The 16,110-nt window shown below is 38.9% G+C and overlaps 1 protein-coding gene across 2 annotated transcripts in view; it reads left to right on the top strand.

Annotated features, from left to right (window-relative positions):
* The window catches only part of Rlf (RLF zinc finger), a 66,320-nt gene that overhangs the window by 22,789 nt on the left and 27,421 nt on the right, over positions 1 to 16,110 (top strand). The window contains exons 2-5 of one of the 2 annotated variants that reach the window (XM_038335208.1): positions 4,343 to 4,497; positions 6,132 to 6,213; positions 9,475 to 9,607; positions 15,409 to 15,611. In XM_038335208.1, the coding sequence (XP_038191136.1) occupies positions 4,343 to 4,497; positions 6,132 to 6,213; positions 9,475 to 9,607; positions 15,409 to 15,611 (573 nt within the window). Of the gene's footprint in view, positions 1 to 4,342; positions 4,498 to 6,131; positions 6,214 to 9,472; positions 9,608 to 14,710; positions 14,800 to 15,408; positions 15,612 to 16,110 lie in introns of those variants that run through there. The other variant, XM_038335210.1, reaches the window with a different exon arrangement.

Below are 16,110 nucleotides of genomic sequence, written 5' to 3' on the forward strand. Positions count from 1 at the left end.
AGGCTGGCCTTGAACTCACAGAGATCCCGTCTCTGCCTCCCAAGTGCTGGGATTAAAGGTGGGTGCCACCACTGCCCAGCACACTGTGTATTCTTAATGAACACTTAATGTGACTGAGCGATCTCTGTAGATTCAATATCACCCATTTTTAATTTGTTCTCTATTCACCAACACTACGAATAGTATGATCCAAAGCTGGACATCTTGTTATTTCTCTTATAATCTTAAGAGCCCATCATCATGAATACAGTCCCTTGTTGACTAAAGCATTGCTATGTGATTCCTGACTGTAATAGGGTGAAAGCCCTTAGGAAAGTGCCAGTTCCATACTACAAGCCCAGTGAATAGAACTGTGATTTTTCTGTGGAAAAATTAATACTAAAATTGAAATGTATACTTTGCATAAAATGTGACCACCCTGAAATTACTCTCTCCTGATAGTTTCATAGAATAAAATACAAAGATGACAGAACTAGCCCACAATCCTGTAATCATTGCAATCTAGCTGTGTTAGCAGTTTTTAATCCAGCTCTTTGTGGTCTTTTCATCCTATGCATTCAGTCTTTAATGTACAGATATCTTGCATTTATACCACACCCCAAGAACTGGAGCATTCAGATCTGTAGAAGGGAGCTGTTGGAGCAATTCTGATGAAACTGTCGTGAACTTGGAATAAGTCACTAGCTACTGACGTGGTGGGTGGGCTGAGTTATTTTTTGAGCTAAAAATCAACAAACTTTGTAATGATGGTTCCAACATTGTTTTTAGTTTTGGCTCGTGAAAAGAGGCAGAGGAAATGAAAACAGGTGTATTTTCTGTGGAAGATGTTTGGTTTTGTACATGATGGTGTTTGAGACTTGAATAGGCCATCCAGATGAAAATTTTTAAAAGGGATTTGAAATATATAGCAAGGGCTTGAGGAAGTGTTCTCATGATAGTCTGCTTGGAACTTCAGTAAGAGCACCCTTTAAGAGTATTTAAATACAGCTGGGCGGTGGTGGCACACGCCATTAATCCCACAATTTGGGAGGCAGAGGCAGGCGAGTCTCTGTTAGTTCGAGGCCAGCCTTGTCTACAGAATAAGTTCCAAGACTTTCACAGAGAAACTCTGTCTCGGGGAAAAAAAAAAAAAAAAACCAAAAAAGAGTATTTAAATAGTTAAACACTGTGCCTAAATAGTTAGGTATGGTACTTTTTCAAACATGCATATCTGGTTTTATTTGTGAACTGAATGAGTTTACTAAAAAGACAGGGAAATTTCATTAATTTGACCTCTGTAGAATGCCACTGTACTTGAAAGGGTCGTATTTATCGTGATTTACCCCATTTCAGCTTTGTTCAGAAAAAAACAAGAAAACTTTAATTATTTTGTTTTTGGTTTTTTCGAGACAGGAATTCTCTACGTAGTCCTAACTGTCCTGGAACTCACTTTATAGACCAAGTTGGCCTTGACCTCAGATCCACCTGCCTCTCCCGAGTGCTGGGACTAAAAGTCTGAGCCATCATCACCAGCAAGAAAACTTTTCTTAAATGCTTCTGATGGGATTTTGTTTATATGAGTTATTTTTGTTATTTGGACAAATATAATTCATTCATCTTAATCTTGTATTAAAAACAATAAAACTTTGGGAGTATAGTTGAGTGGTAGATAATTTACTTACCAAGTACAAGGCCTTTGGTTCAGTCTCTAGTAGCACCAAATAAATAAATAGCAAAAAAAGGTGAATATTGTTTTAGGGGCTCTTGAAATCCTCAGCATGATTCTAGTGGGTATTTTAAGAAGAGACCATTATTTAATTTGAAGTAAGATGAGGGAGGTAAGGATTTAGAAATATAAAAAATAGAAATCAAGAGGCTACGGAGAGGGCTTAGCACTAAAAAGCATATAGTATTATAGAGGAGTTGGTTTGCAGCATCCACATTGGTTGACTCACAAGGGATCCAGGTCTAGAGGTAGCCTTCTCAGCCACCAGCACTCATGTGTGTCCAAGTGCATGTGTTTAAGAATAAAATAGATACCAAGCATAATGGCACACGCCTTCACAGTCAGAGACAGGTGGATCTCTGCGAATTTGAGGCCAACCAAAGCTATGTATTGAAACCTTGTGTCAAAGTAAAACAAAATCTTTAAAAAAAGAAAGAAAAGAAAAGGAAAAAAAGAAACACAATGAAATCAAATCCCAAATCTCTGATACTTGAAAGGGCATGACCTGGACTGTGCTGTAGCTTAGTAGGTGGAGTGCCTGTCTGATTTGCTTGATCTCAACACAGCAGCAATTGAGCGTGGTGGACACACCTGTAATCCCAGCACTCCACACGGATGAGGTCAGATGGGGCTACTTGAAACCCTGTCTTTGTTGGGAGGGTGGGTGATTTGATTAAATGATACTTTATTTTCTGAAAATACAGAGGCCATTTAGTTGTAGCTTAGTAGGTATTCAAGTACATTCAGTGCGTTGAGAGCATTTTACCATATGCAGTATGGTGGTTTATCATTCATATCATTAGAGGCTTTCTTTGTTTTGATTTTTCAATCAGAATTTATGGTAAAGATCTTTTGTTATTCTTGTTGTTTTGATGTAGGCTGTCATGTAACCTAGGCCACCCTCACTTAGACTGTGAAGTCAAAGATTATCTTTAACTCCTGACCCTCAGGCCAAAACACTTGGCATCGCAGCCCTGGCATTACAGGTGTGCAGCCCACCCAGCTCAGAAAGGGATACTTTTGGTTTTCAAGGCAGGGTTTCTGTCCTTAAACTCAATTATGTAGACCAGACTGGCCTCGAACTCACAGAGAACTGCCTGTCTCTGCCTCCTGAGTGCTGGGATTAAAGGCGTGGCATGCGCCACCACTCAGCTCAGAAAGAGATATTAATATGAACACGTAAGTGTAGAAAGTTCCTGTTGCCGTATAGTGTGTGTGTGTGTGTGTGTGTGTGTGTGTGTTTGGGGGGTGCGTATATATGTGCCTGTCACTTATGTGGAGACAGGGCATCTTGCAGGAGCTGGTTTACTCCTTTCACCATATAGGGCCCAGGGGTTGAACTCAGGTCATCAGGTTGGTAGCCAGTGTCAATAAGTTAGCCATCTTACTAGCCCTATTTGTAGTTCTTTAGACAGAAAATTCCAAGACAGTAAGTTAGAAATCTTTACAGAAATTATTCTGTAAAAACTTGAAGGTCACGTAGAATTCACTCATCATCATGCTGCTTTCCGTACTGTTAGGAGCAGCCCTAACTAGAAGCCTAATTTTATTAGGAACTCTACAGACCAGTTAGAATGTGTTTTCTAGAGGCAAAATGATAGTCCTGCCAGTGTGGGGCACAACACATAAAGTCATACCAGGTTTATTTGGTTTGGGTTTTTTTTGAGACAGGGTTTCTCAGTGTAACAGCTCTGCCTGTTCTGGAACTCGCTTTGTAGACCCAGCTGACCTCCAGCTCACAAAGATACCCCTGCCTGTGCTTCCCTGAATGCTGGAATTAAAGGCATTCACCACCACTGAGCTTCACACAAGGTTCTTGGTGCCCTGTTTTTTCAAGGAATAAAAGTAAAGGCTCATGTAGACTACAAGAGTAAGCAAGAATACTTTGTTCAAAAGCGAGCTAGTATAGCTCAGGATTTGGCTGTCAAGAGTGACAGTGGGTCATAGGAATTAGAGATGCTCTAGTGCCCCAGGTTATTTCCTGGGGCTTTGCTTATAAGGTGCAAGGGGAAGGCCGGACCGATTGTTACGGGTCATAATTTGGGCTCTTCTCTATTTTGGTTGACAGACTTTGAGTTATCCCTTCTGCTGATGTCTCTGATTTTAATTATATATATATATAATTAAATTATAATTATATATATATAAAATATATAGTATATTTATGCCTAGGCATAAGATGGTAAATAGGAAATTCCCTCTAAAAGTTCAGCTCAGGGCAGTTTGCCACATGTCTCTCCATTGTGGATATATTTGGACGTATATTTGAATAATAAATATCTACAAAGGGGGAGGAGAAACTCTGTTACTGGGAATAGGGTGTGTGCATGTAACAACCCTCCTCTCCTTTTCCCTCTTCAATTTAATGTTGAATTAACCAAACTTGCTACTTGTAATTCTACATGAATGGGGATACCCAGCTCAGGCATATTATGGCTCTTCAGATTTTGTCCTGTCAGGAGAACCGTTCTGTATTCTGCTAACTCCAGAGGGATGATTCATTATTTGGTGAATATAAAATCCTCTAAACAAACCAGGGCCTAAAAAGACAGTGTGTAAGTGTGTGCTAGGAAAGTACTTTTGAGAACAGAAAACCAATTTGTTTAATTTTTATTTGTAAAATGATTTTTTTTTTAGACCTTACTGCAATATGCAAGCAACAAGAATGCGTCAGAACACATTGCGTATCTTCTGGAGGTATACCGCCTTGCTATCCAAAGCTTTGCCAGTGCACGTCCATTTTTAACTACTGAATGTGAAGATGTCCTCTTAGTGCTGGGCAGATTAGTCCTGTAAGTTTAAGCATTTAAATTACTTAAGAATTGAGTATTGTTGGTTGTGCTGTTTGCCTGACTTCTCTTTACAACGACACTATTTATTATGAAAAGCACCAGTTCCCTTTGCCCTGAGCTTTCACCCCTAAATTCTCAGGAGATAAAGTCTAAGTGAAGCTCCAGCTAAATAAAATCTATAGGGTCTCTTTTCTTACTCAGGCTTGTACCACAGTCCGATTTCATTTCCCTTCTTTTTCTCTTAGTTAGAGATCATGTGTTAAACAGTGTTCTGTGACCATGACCAAATGCCAGAGAAAACCAACTTGAAAAGGATTGTTTTGGCTCAGTTTTGGAGGTTTTTGTCCATCATGAGAAGGAGGCGTGGTCAAGTAAAGCTGTCTCACCCTGAAGCAAGAAGCAGAGAATGCCCACAGGCTGGGCTGACTCCACTGTCCTCCTTTAAGCCACCTGAACCTCAGTCTGCAGACAGTACTAGCACTGCTCACCTAATGGAAGCCTCTCCTTAGCTAATCATTTGTGGAAATACTCTCCCAAATACACTTACAGGTGTGCTCTGCTCATTTTCTAGGAATCTCAGTCTAATCAAGTTGGCAATTATCATAGAATTAATTATCATAGATTGAGGATCTGGAAACTGGTGTCTTTAAGAAACACCATATACTTTGGAGAAGAAGATAATGTGAAATCTCAGTTACATCATTTGAACCAAAAATAATTTTACCAGCACAAAATATCAGTAAAGTTCATAGATATTTAGCTGTTTTAATATTAGGTTGCCCAATAACAGACAGAATTATACCATTAACATACTTGTGTCATTATCAGCTGTTGAGGTGTAGGCCGGTGCTGCCTCATTTAGACCCTGCATTGTTGACCGCAATATGTGCTAGGAAGGGTAGTCTGTTACTTCTGTACTAGCCCTACCTGTTTCTATTCTGTTCACTACAGAGTAATCTTGGACATCATACTTTTGTGGAAGATTAGCATTCTGCTTTTAATCCCATTGTTCTCCCTACCAGGTCCCACTTCCTAACACTTGATACCAGGCAGAGTGATCATGCTGTAAGGTTTAGGAGACTATGCTGGATTGATATTTTGAGTTGTTCTTTTTTGATGTTTTTCTGAATCTTTAAAAAAATCTCTTCCTCTTCCTTCTTCTCTGTGCCTGGGGAGTGGTTAGGGTAGAGAGAAGAAACTATTTTGCTTCCTTTTTAGAAGTGAAGAAATCACTTTGCTGATCATTCGGCTTCCTTTGCAAGTGATAGGGAACTGATGTGCGTGACAGGCAACTTCTCTTTATCACTATGTCAGCTAAATTCACAGTATCCCCAGATCCTAGTTTTTTTGGTCTCTTGGTATAAGTAACTTTCCCATACCAAGCTGACTTTTTTGGAAGGTTCATATATTTCTAAAGTTTATTAAAATATTAATAAATGTAAACATAAAACATTATATTTTTTCTTTTCTGTTTTTAATACTTGAAAAGCAAGAACAATTTCAAAAAAAAATTTAAAGAGGATAAGTATTTAAAATAGTTTGAGCAAGTATAAAAGTCTTGCATATTGCTTTCATGCTGTACTAGATTTTTGCTGTAACCTCCTTATGTATTTACATAGTTATTTGTATTGTAGGAGTTGTTTTGAATTGCTGCTTTCAGTGCCTGAAAGTGAACTGCCCTGTGAAGTCTGGGTACCATTCCTTCAGTCTCTACAGGTGAGTCCAGTTTAATTAAGAAAAATTCTCTGCTTAGTTCCCCAAGACATTTACCCTTAGCAAAGTAAACTTTGAAACATAGAGCAAAACAAGCTAATTGCATATTCATATATTTATAATCATAAAGTAAAATATTCAGATTGTTCATAATACCCTTCTGTCTTGCCAGTCAGTATATATCTCTAAATCAGTCAAACTTGTGCCATACATTCTACGCACAGGGGACCACTCAGGCTCTTATGGGGGGACAGATTAGAAAATGGCGAGTGTCTTGCCCAGCAGCAGGTGTCAAATTATCCATTAGGGTAGAAGCTGAGAAGGTATTTTAAAAATACACGTAGGAACTGGAGAGATGCTTTAACCAGTAAAATGCCTGCCTTGCAAGCTTGAGAACCTGAGTTTGTATTCCCAGAACCCTGACCCTAAATTTCCAACGGCGAGATGGGAAACAGAAACGAAGAGCCCTTAGAGCTCGTGTCTGCCTAGCCTGTTTGGCAAAGCTTCAGGCCTCTTGAACAAAAGAAATTGGTAAAATGTCTAAGGAACAACATTGACCTCTGTGTGCACACACCTGCCTTACACACACACACACACACACACACACACACACACGGGGGGGGGGGAGACGGATGGACGGACATCAAATAATTGTCATTTAATTATTGTCACTAGTTAAGGGTCACTGCTTTGTACTTTATTTTAAATCTTATATGTTCCTTAATCAAGTAAACTTTATAATGTGAAGATTGAGTCCCCATTTACAAACAAGGAGGCACATACAGGAAACTTAGCTTGCCCAGAGTAACACCCACCTTCAGACTCAGAACCTTTATTAAACTTGATTATTATCTAGGGCACACATTTTAAAGTAACTTGGGCCTGTTTTATATGTGCAGGTAAAGATTCACATATTTAAAACACACTTCAGAGTATAGGAATTTTATTTCCTCTGGGGTGCATATTAAGAAATGAAGTGATTGTAATATTTTTCTCCTTGGGGAGAATAAAATTCTTTGTCATATTTCTGGCCTATTTTAAACCCTGTAATGTGGTCCTGACTTCTCATATATACAAACGGCCTTCAGAGTCATCTTTCCTGTGTAGTATGTTGATTTCTGCTTTTGTTTGGGGTTTGTTTGTGTGAAATGATCACACTGTGGCCCTGGTTTAGCTGAAATCCAAGACCCAGAGTGTCCTTGAACACAATCTTTAGCCCATACTGGCCACAACCTTGTCACAGTCCTACTCCAGCCTCCTGAGTGCTGGAATTACAGGCATGCAGCACTGTGTCCAGCTGAGCCACATGTTCTTGCTGGAGATTATGTGATCTTGCTCATGTTATGTGAGCATTTGTACACTAAGCTGTATTTCCAGCCTGAAAAGGAATTTTGATTTTTTGTGGTGTTGTTTTTTGAGATAGTATCTGTGCATGTCATCTAGGATGTACAAGAACTCACTTTTTAGCCCAGGCTAGCCTTGAACATACAATACACAATGCTTCTGTGATAGCCATGCAGCTTGTTCTTGGGTTTGTTTTTATTATGAGCATGATGCTTATTCTATGTGGTTAACCACATGGGATGCTTCTCTGCACTATTTGACTAAATATCTTCTACTTGTTTTAATGGTATGAAACTTAATTATGACATTTTAGATTTATAGATTCAAAGTGTGACATTTGTACTTGAAAACTGCTGGCAGGCTAGCTCAGTAGGTGAGAGTGCTTTTTTTCTGCCAGGCCTGCTGAGTTCAAGCTTTAGAATGATATGCTGTCTTCTGTCCTGCATGAGAACTCTTTTGCAGTTATTCCCCGAATAAATAAAACATGTTTAACTTGGAAGAAACATAAGTTTACAGTTTTAAATTACCTTTAATGTAATTAATCAAATACCTACTGGCAACAAAAGTTGCTCTGAATGAAGTATATTCTGAGTTAAACAGATGAAAAAGTAAATTAGTCAATGTGCCAACCCCTGACCATGGAGTTCCTTTGGAGGCTGAGGATGATTTAAATTTAAGCCTACAAGTCCTGGGTATCAGTGACAGCCTATCAGCTTTAGAGAGATGGCAGGAAGGAGAAGGTATTCAGATAATGTACATTTCAGTTGCTGTTTATCCCAGTGGTGAAATGTTTCCTGCCAGTGTGTTGTAGAAGACAATATAGGTCCAGTGACCTGACGGGAAATTCTGAAATTGTCACCTAGATTCCTTGTCTTCATTGCAGAGTAAATATCTGTCCTGTTTTCAAGAGAAAGAAGTCTGAAGATCTGTCAAGCCGTTAAAGGAAAATTGCTGTGCTAAAAATGCTAAAATGCTATTAAACAATTACAGAATGACTATTGGTATTAGTGAACCATTATTACAAACACACACTTTTTTTTCCTGAGATAAGGTTTGTGTAGCCAGGTTGACCTTGAACTCTTGATCTTCCTGCCTTTTCACTGGTTTTGGAATCTGTATCACTTTCTCCTTACCAACTTGGACATCTTTCTTTTCTTTTCTTTTTTTTCTTTCCTTTTCTTTCCCTCTCCGTCTCGCCTCTCCCCCTCCCTCTCCCCTCCCCTCTTTCTTTCTTTTTTGAGACTGGATTTCACTATGTGTCCCTGGCTGGCCTAGAACTCCAAATGTTCCTGTCAAATTTGATCTCAAATTTGAGATTAAAGGTATATGCTAACATACATAATAACAGTTAAATTTTTTTGAAATCCACTAATAACCAAGACCTTATAACATTTTGTATAGAGCTACTGTTTTTCAATAATAGTTTAACAGGAATTCAAATAGTTGGAAATCAGGGCTGGGGTTGAAGTTCAGCAGTAGGATGTTTATGTAACATGCACTATCACCCCCACCCCCGCTATTCATCAGTTATTGCCATACAGTAATAATTTTTGTTTGCAAGAGTATGCTTGTCTGTATGAATACCGAGCAGGCATTTAAATGAATGCTGTGTCAGTGGTCTTAAAATTATGTCTGCTACTGCCAAGATTATTATGTCTGACCATCTTAATTACTAGGACATTTCAGATATTCAATTCAGACATAAATTGTTTGTAATAAGAATTTTGCATGAGGGAAATTCACAAAAACATTTTAAACGTATTTTGGTTCAAAATATCCCAGTAGAAAAGTACAAACTTCCACAAACACTCCCTTCATCTCTTTCTCTTAAACCCTTTTCAGTTTTTTGATACTTAACTAGATTGGGAAGGCAAAGCTTTGTTACTAGCTTCTCTTTTAAATACGTTGCTTTTATTTTAGGAGTCACATGATGCATTGTTGGAATTTGGGAATAATAATCTACAAATACTGGTTCATGTTACAAAAGAAGGAGTATGGAAAAACCCTGTTCTTCTTAAAATTCTCTCTCAACAGCCAGTAGAAACAGAGGAGGGTAAGTCTTAAAACTTTATTGACCATATCAGGTTCTAAGAGAACTGAAATTGGTTATGAATTTGTTTGTTTGTTTGGTTCTATGTAGCTTTGGAGCCTGTTGTGGAACTAGCTCTTGTAGACCAGGCTGTCCTTGAACTCACAGAGATCCACCCGCCTCTGCCTCCCAAGAGCTGCACTGCCTGGTGCCATTTAAATTTTGTGCCTGGGGTGTTTTGTTTTGTTTCATTTTGAGTAATAAAAAATAGTTACTAATAGTTGTGTGTGTTGTGTGGTGGCCCACACTGCAATCCCCTCTTGAGATGGAGATTCTCTGTCAGATAGCACTGTGGAGACCAGCCTGTCAGGATGAGAACCTGCCTCGAACAAAATAATGATTCCTGTTGGATCCTTAACTTTTTCCATAAGAATCCTTAGACTTCTAGTGTTGTGAGTATGCCTTTGCACTTGTTTTCCTATTTCAAGCTGTCACGTTGACTAATGATGCTCATACACAGTTTCTGAGATTAAAAGGGAAGTGTTACATTTCTAGGGTAACAACATCTCAGAATCTCCCAGTTAGCTAACATTGCATTAGGTGTGACTAGTGTGTTTGTGTTGTTTAGGCCTTTTTATATAGTAAGAAACGTACACAAGGGTTTTTCTCGCTCTCTGACATAGAGTTGGGTGGGTACACGTGCTGTGGCATATGTGTGGAGTTCGGAGGACAGCTCTCTGAACTAGGTTCCTCCTTCCACCTTTTCACTCTGGGGGTCTTGCCTCGGTTTGCCAGGCCATCTTACCAGCCCTAAGGTGTTCAGATTTTCTATTGGCTGTGTCCTTTGATGACTTGTTTGGAAAAAAATAATCTCCCTTTTTAAACGCAGACAAATGGAGACTAGCAAAACACGTTTAGTGTCAATAAGCTGTTAGAGGTCATATAGTACTTAATGGTGGTATATATTCTAGAATGTTGTGTTCTCACGCTGTCACCATTCACAGTGGCCTGCTGCAGTCAAGACTGGGAGGAATTCTGAAGGGCTTGAGATTGGGGCTGACTGCCACAGTACAGCATTTTGTTTTACAATAAAAAAAATTTTTTTTGGCTTTTTGTTTTTGTTTTTAAAGACAAGGATTCTCTGTAGCTCTGGCTTTCCTGAAACTCACTCTGTAGACCAGGCTAGCCTCAAACTCAGAGATCCACCTGCCTATGGTTCCCAAGTGCTGGGATTAAAGGCGTGCACCACCACTGCCCAGCAGCCTTGGGTTTTTGATCAGCTTCCCAAGTGTTCAAATTACAAGCCTGTAGCACATTGCCTAGCTAAGAGCTCCTTTTATTTTGTTTTTTAAAGTTTCAGGGGGAGTTTTTTCTTTTGAAAAATTTACATATAGATGGATATGTCTGTGTGGGTGTGTGCATGAAAGTACAGTGCTCAAGGAGACCCAAGTCATTGGATTCACCCGGAGCTAGAGTTCCAGTTGTGAACCATCTGAAGTGAATTCTGGGAATCTGACTTTGGTCCTCTGGAAGAGCAGGATGTGTGCTAGCCACTGAGCACCTCTCCAGCCTTAAGAACTGCTTTTAAATTAAACCTTAAATGTGATTGTTTTCAGATGATAAAGTATAGGTAGGTAAAGTATCACACTGTCAGTAACTTTCTTTTTCCTCCTCGGCACCTGTGGCTAGGGAGCAAACCCAGGCCTTGCCCATAATTGGCAAGTGCTCTCCCTACTTACTAAGCTACACTCCCAGTCACACTTTTATTTTTCTGATTTTTTTTACTTACTAATTTATTTGTGTATATGTGTGCCACAGCATGTGTAGAGTTTTTGTTAAGTATTGAAACACATGATTCACACAGTCCTCATTTGTCATTGCCAGGCATAAACCTAATATCTTGGACATAAGAGATAAATGCTTTACTGTTGAGCTGCCTTTCCAGCCCCTGCATTTCCTTTCAGCAAATACATGTATCGACAAATTTACTAAGAAATATGATACCTTTTTAAGAAAGGAAAAGAAGCTAGGCATGGTGGAGCACACTAATCCCAGCATTAAAAGGCAGGGAGGCAGGTGGATAAACCTTTGCCTTGAGACAGGCAGGGTTTGTTATTAAACTGGAAGAACAGTGGTGCTGGCTGGCCAGCAGAGCTCTGGAGATCTGCCCGTCACTAACACATGCCCACCTTTTATGTGAGTGCTGCTATCAAACGCCAGTCCTCATGTCTGCAGAGCAAGTGCTTTTATCCAGTGAGCATCTTCCCAACCCTTAAAATGATATTTTTTATGATTTTTTTAAAAAAATTTCTATGTATTTTTTTGTCTGCATATATATCTGTGTGAGGGCATCTGATCCCCTGGAACTGGAGTTATAGGCAGTTATGAGCTTCCGTGGGAATTGAACCTGGGACCCCTAAGACTGAGCTGTGTTAAAATTGAAAGGAGGGTCTGGAGATACAGCACAGTGATAGAACTGCTTACCTAGCAAACTTGAAGCAATGGATTCAGCCTCCCCCACCATCACTACACACACAAGAGAAAGTTACAGTAATTGCTTAACCATTGTAATGAATTGAGTAGATCAATTTTTTCTCCTAGAAATAACAACAGTGATACTTAGAGAGCCTGCTCTGTGTTGATATCTCACACATGTCCAAGACCATGTAGTTAAAATTATTGAGGTAGGTTCAACCATCTTTAAAAGTATCTTTAAAAAGTGACTTTAAAAGTACCTGAATGAAGGTTAATTGCTGTGTTCATGGTGCTTAGTTCTGTAGAGAATACAGAAGTTAACCCAACATTGTATGGATCACATTGTATTTGTTACCAGAAGAGCACAGATGCTGTCTTGTTTATTCCTTGCTTGATTTTGTGCTGTTTCTTTATTTTTGCTACCCTTGTTTCATATATGAGTCTGTGATCCCCACGAGGCAAATGAATTTTTACTAACATTTTGTAGATGAAAAATTTGGACTTCAGAGTGGTCAGTGAATTTGTGCCAGAGTCAGGCTGAATTCTCAGATGTTGATTTTGAAATCTACACTCTAACTCCCCCCCCCTTACATTACAGCACCTTATTCTACATTTACAGGGAAATCTTAGTGTACTAAGAGGTAGAAAGTAGTGTGCAAAATTAACGGTGCTTTGGGCTTCAAGGTAACATTCTTGTTTTCAAGTGTGTTGCCTTCTATAAGATTCTTAAGCTGTTCATAGCCTAGAAAGGCAGATGGCGCAGGGTCTGATTTAGGTCAGAATGGGAGGAGACAGGGCAGTAATGAAAAGAGTTTTGAAGAACCACAAGGTCGGGACAAGTAACTTAGTGGTTCCCTGAGGAAAGGAGGAGCACAGAAGAACGGTACATAGTTGTTTTGTTCTTTGAATAATTGACATAATATTACTGAAAATAAAGAACTATTGATGGGGAAGCTATGGTTATGAATTATTTTGTGGATTTTAATGACTATGACTCTAAAATAGAAAGGGCTAAGGGGGTAAATGTGATATTTTTCCTCCATGACTTTTGACTTGGGCTGCATTTTATAGACTTTAAAGCCAAAAATATATACTAAAATCCAAGTTCTGCCTGCTAAATCTAAAGTCTCCAGAATTGGAATTCTGAAGTAGTTTAATATAGGTACAAATTCTGGAGAATCGTTTGGCATATGGGCCAGAACTATTGAACAAAACCTTCAACCTGGTAATTCCACTTTTTGGGCTTTGATTTATTTTTTTGTTTTGGGTTTTTTTTTTTTAATATGCCCATTGGTGAAGTGACCTGTGCACATCTTTGTAAATTATATCATTATTGATGACTGCTGAAGATTAGAAACAATGTGTAAATGGACCAGTTAGGGGATCTTTAAGGTGAACTATAGTGAGGTTTATTCAGTTGATAACAATACTAAGCCAATTCTAAGGGTAGAAAAAACTAGATCATATACTTAGTTCGTCAAGAAAGGGATCATTTCTGGAAAGTACAGAAAAAGTTGAAAACAGTTGTTTCTCTGGGAGGGAAACTAGAGCACTGATGTCAAAATAAGAGAATTTTGTTTGTTTCTTGCTTAAAAAAAAAAACAAAAATGAATTTTGCAGTCTGGAGAGATGGCTCAGTGGTTAAGCGCATTTGTTGCTCTCAAAGAGGACTTACTTAGGTTTGCTTCCCAGCTTATACATGGTGGCTCCCAGCTCTAACTTTCAGATACTCATATAGTATGCATGTAAATATATAAATCTGAGACAGAGTCAACTGCATCTCTGTGAGTATAACACCAGCTAGCTAGGTCTACATAGCAAGCTCCTGAGCCACCTGGGGCTGCATAGTGAAGCCCTGTCTCAAAAAAAGAAAAAGAAAGAAAAGAAGAAGAAAAAAAAGCTTTGCCCTATAGTGCATGAAGGCTTTCCTGGAAGTGTTGGCCTTGATTCGGCTCCCATGCTAGTATTATTCGCATGCACCACCATGCTTGGCTTGTACAATGATTTTAGCTGCGTGTGTATATGCACACTGTTTATACATATATAGATAGTGAGTTTCCTTATTTTTAAATTACCTTTAAAAAGTAATTTAAAAACCAGGGGGACTTCAACAGAGGGGAGTTAGAAAGAAATGATGGCACTTGCTTTTAATCTTAACAAAGGCAAGTGAATCTCTGAGCCCAGGGCCCAGGCTAGCCAGGGATATACAGACCTTGTATCAAAAACAAAATATTTCTAAAGAGTCCCATCTTCAGACATATTGAATCAGAATCTACATTTAAATAAGCTCCCTGGGTGTCTTAGAAAGCATTATCAAGTCTGAGAAACAGTGTCTTGGGTTAACCACCTAAAGCTGTCTTTTAGCTTGAATGTTGCATTTCAGCCTCTGTTCTTTAGGTGACACTAAGTAATGTCAGAGACTTGAGTGCTTCGCAAAGTTGAGGTCTTGGCTGAGCGCTGTAAGTTAGTGCTCCGAGCAGCATTTTCCAAAGTGTGTACTAAGCCAGGGATATGTATTTTACAAGGACTAATATTCACAAAAGGGTTCTCTGGTCAAATCAGCTTGGGAAACAATGGACTAAATACACATGAACAGTTTAGTCATTGCAGGACTGTTCAAAGATTTGACCAAGGAATCCTTTTTTTTTCTAGGACTATCTCTCAGGTCTTTTGGTCGGTGGAACACACTTTGAGAAATGCCTGGTTTAGAGGAAACAGCACCACTGGCTTTGGAATCCTTGGCAAGTTACCTAACTTTTCTGAATGTTAATGTTTCTAACCTTAATCTGTGGACATTACTTGCCTTGGTGGTGGTGTGAAGAATAAATGAGGTATATGAGAACATTTAGCTTAAAACTTGGCACCTCATACTCGTCCAATTGATAGTTGTTAATATTGTGTAGGTCAGTTATTGCATTTTCTTGAATTTATTTACTCTTATGGTTGATTTTACTTTTCTTTACTGGACTTATCAGAAAGTGAGGGGGGAGATGATTAAATAATTTAAAAAATTGGAAGTTTAATTACTAAGTTTGTTTAGAATAAAACTATAGAAATTGTTAGCTTTATTTTCCTCTTGCTTCTGTTAGAGGAGTCTAGAGACTAGAATAAATACTCATTTATAGCAACTCACAGTTTAGTAACAGGCAAATTGGAGGTGGAGGCAGGTAGGAAGGAGAATCAGGAGTCAAAGGTCATCCTCAGCTGTGTAGTGAGCTTAAGGCCAGCCTGAGCTCCATCAGACTGTCTCAGAGGAAAAAAGACAAAAGCAACGAAGAAAGATGAGAGGTGTCATCACCACTCTGGCATGTGGTATATTGTCATACTATTGCATTTTTCCTTTTTTCTAGTTAACAAATTGATTGCACAAGAAGGACCTTCCTTTCTACAAATGCGAATCAAACATTTGTTGAAATCTAACTGCATCCCCCAAGCCACTGCTTTATCAAAACTGTGTGCAGAGTCTAAAGAACTTTCCCAGGTGTCATGTTTTCAGCAAGCCTATGTCACATGCTTATGTTCCATGCTTCCCAGCGAAGAGGCCATCCAGGAGGTGAGTACATGAGGTAACTCTTCAGTCTTGCTGCAGACGCTGCATCATTTGTTTCCTCTTGTCAGGGTGAAAGCCAGGATTCATCTTTCAGGCTCCGAAAAATCGTGCTTTAGCTATATGTTTAACTGTTCTTCAGATTAAATGTGAAGTTAGTTATGGGTGTTGGATGGTTTTCTATAGAAGGGGACTAAGAATGTACAAATGGTGTTTGCAGGTGTTTGAGTGATGGTCTATTCTGGAATCTTCAGATGTGAAAGCAGCTTTTCTTCTTACAGTACTGTTCTTACTGAATTTGGGCAATTAATAAAAAATAGGTGGAGAAATAATCCAAGGAGAGTGGGACTTAGTTTCAGTTTAGCACTTTGTGTGTTTACCTCTGTGACACACAAATGCAGAATTCTAAGTTCAATTCTGTGAATTGTGCTTTAATAATAATTAACTGGTCAAATAGGATACCATGGAACATAATGTAAATATACATGGTTGAGTCTTTAAAAGC

The sequence above is a fragment of the Arvicola amphibius genome, chromosome 6 (genome assembly GCF_903992535.2).
Source record: "Arvicola amphibius chromosome 6, mArvAmp1.2, whole genome shotgun sequence".
NCBI lineage: Eukaryota > Metazoa > Chordata > Mammalia > Rodentia > Cricetidae > Arvicola > Arvicola amphibius.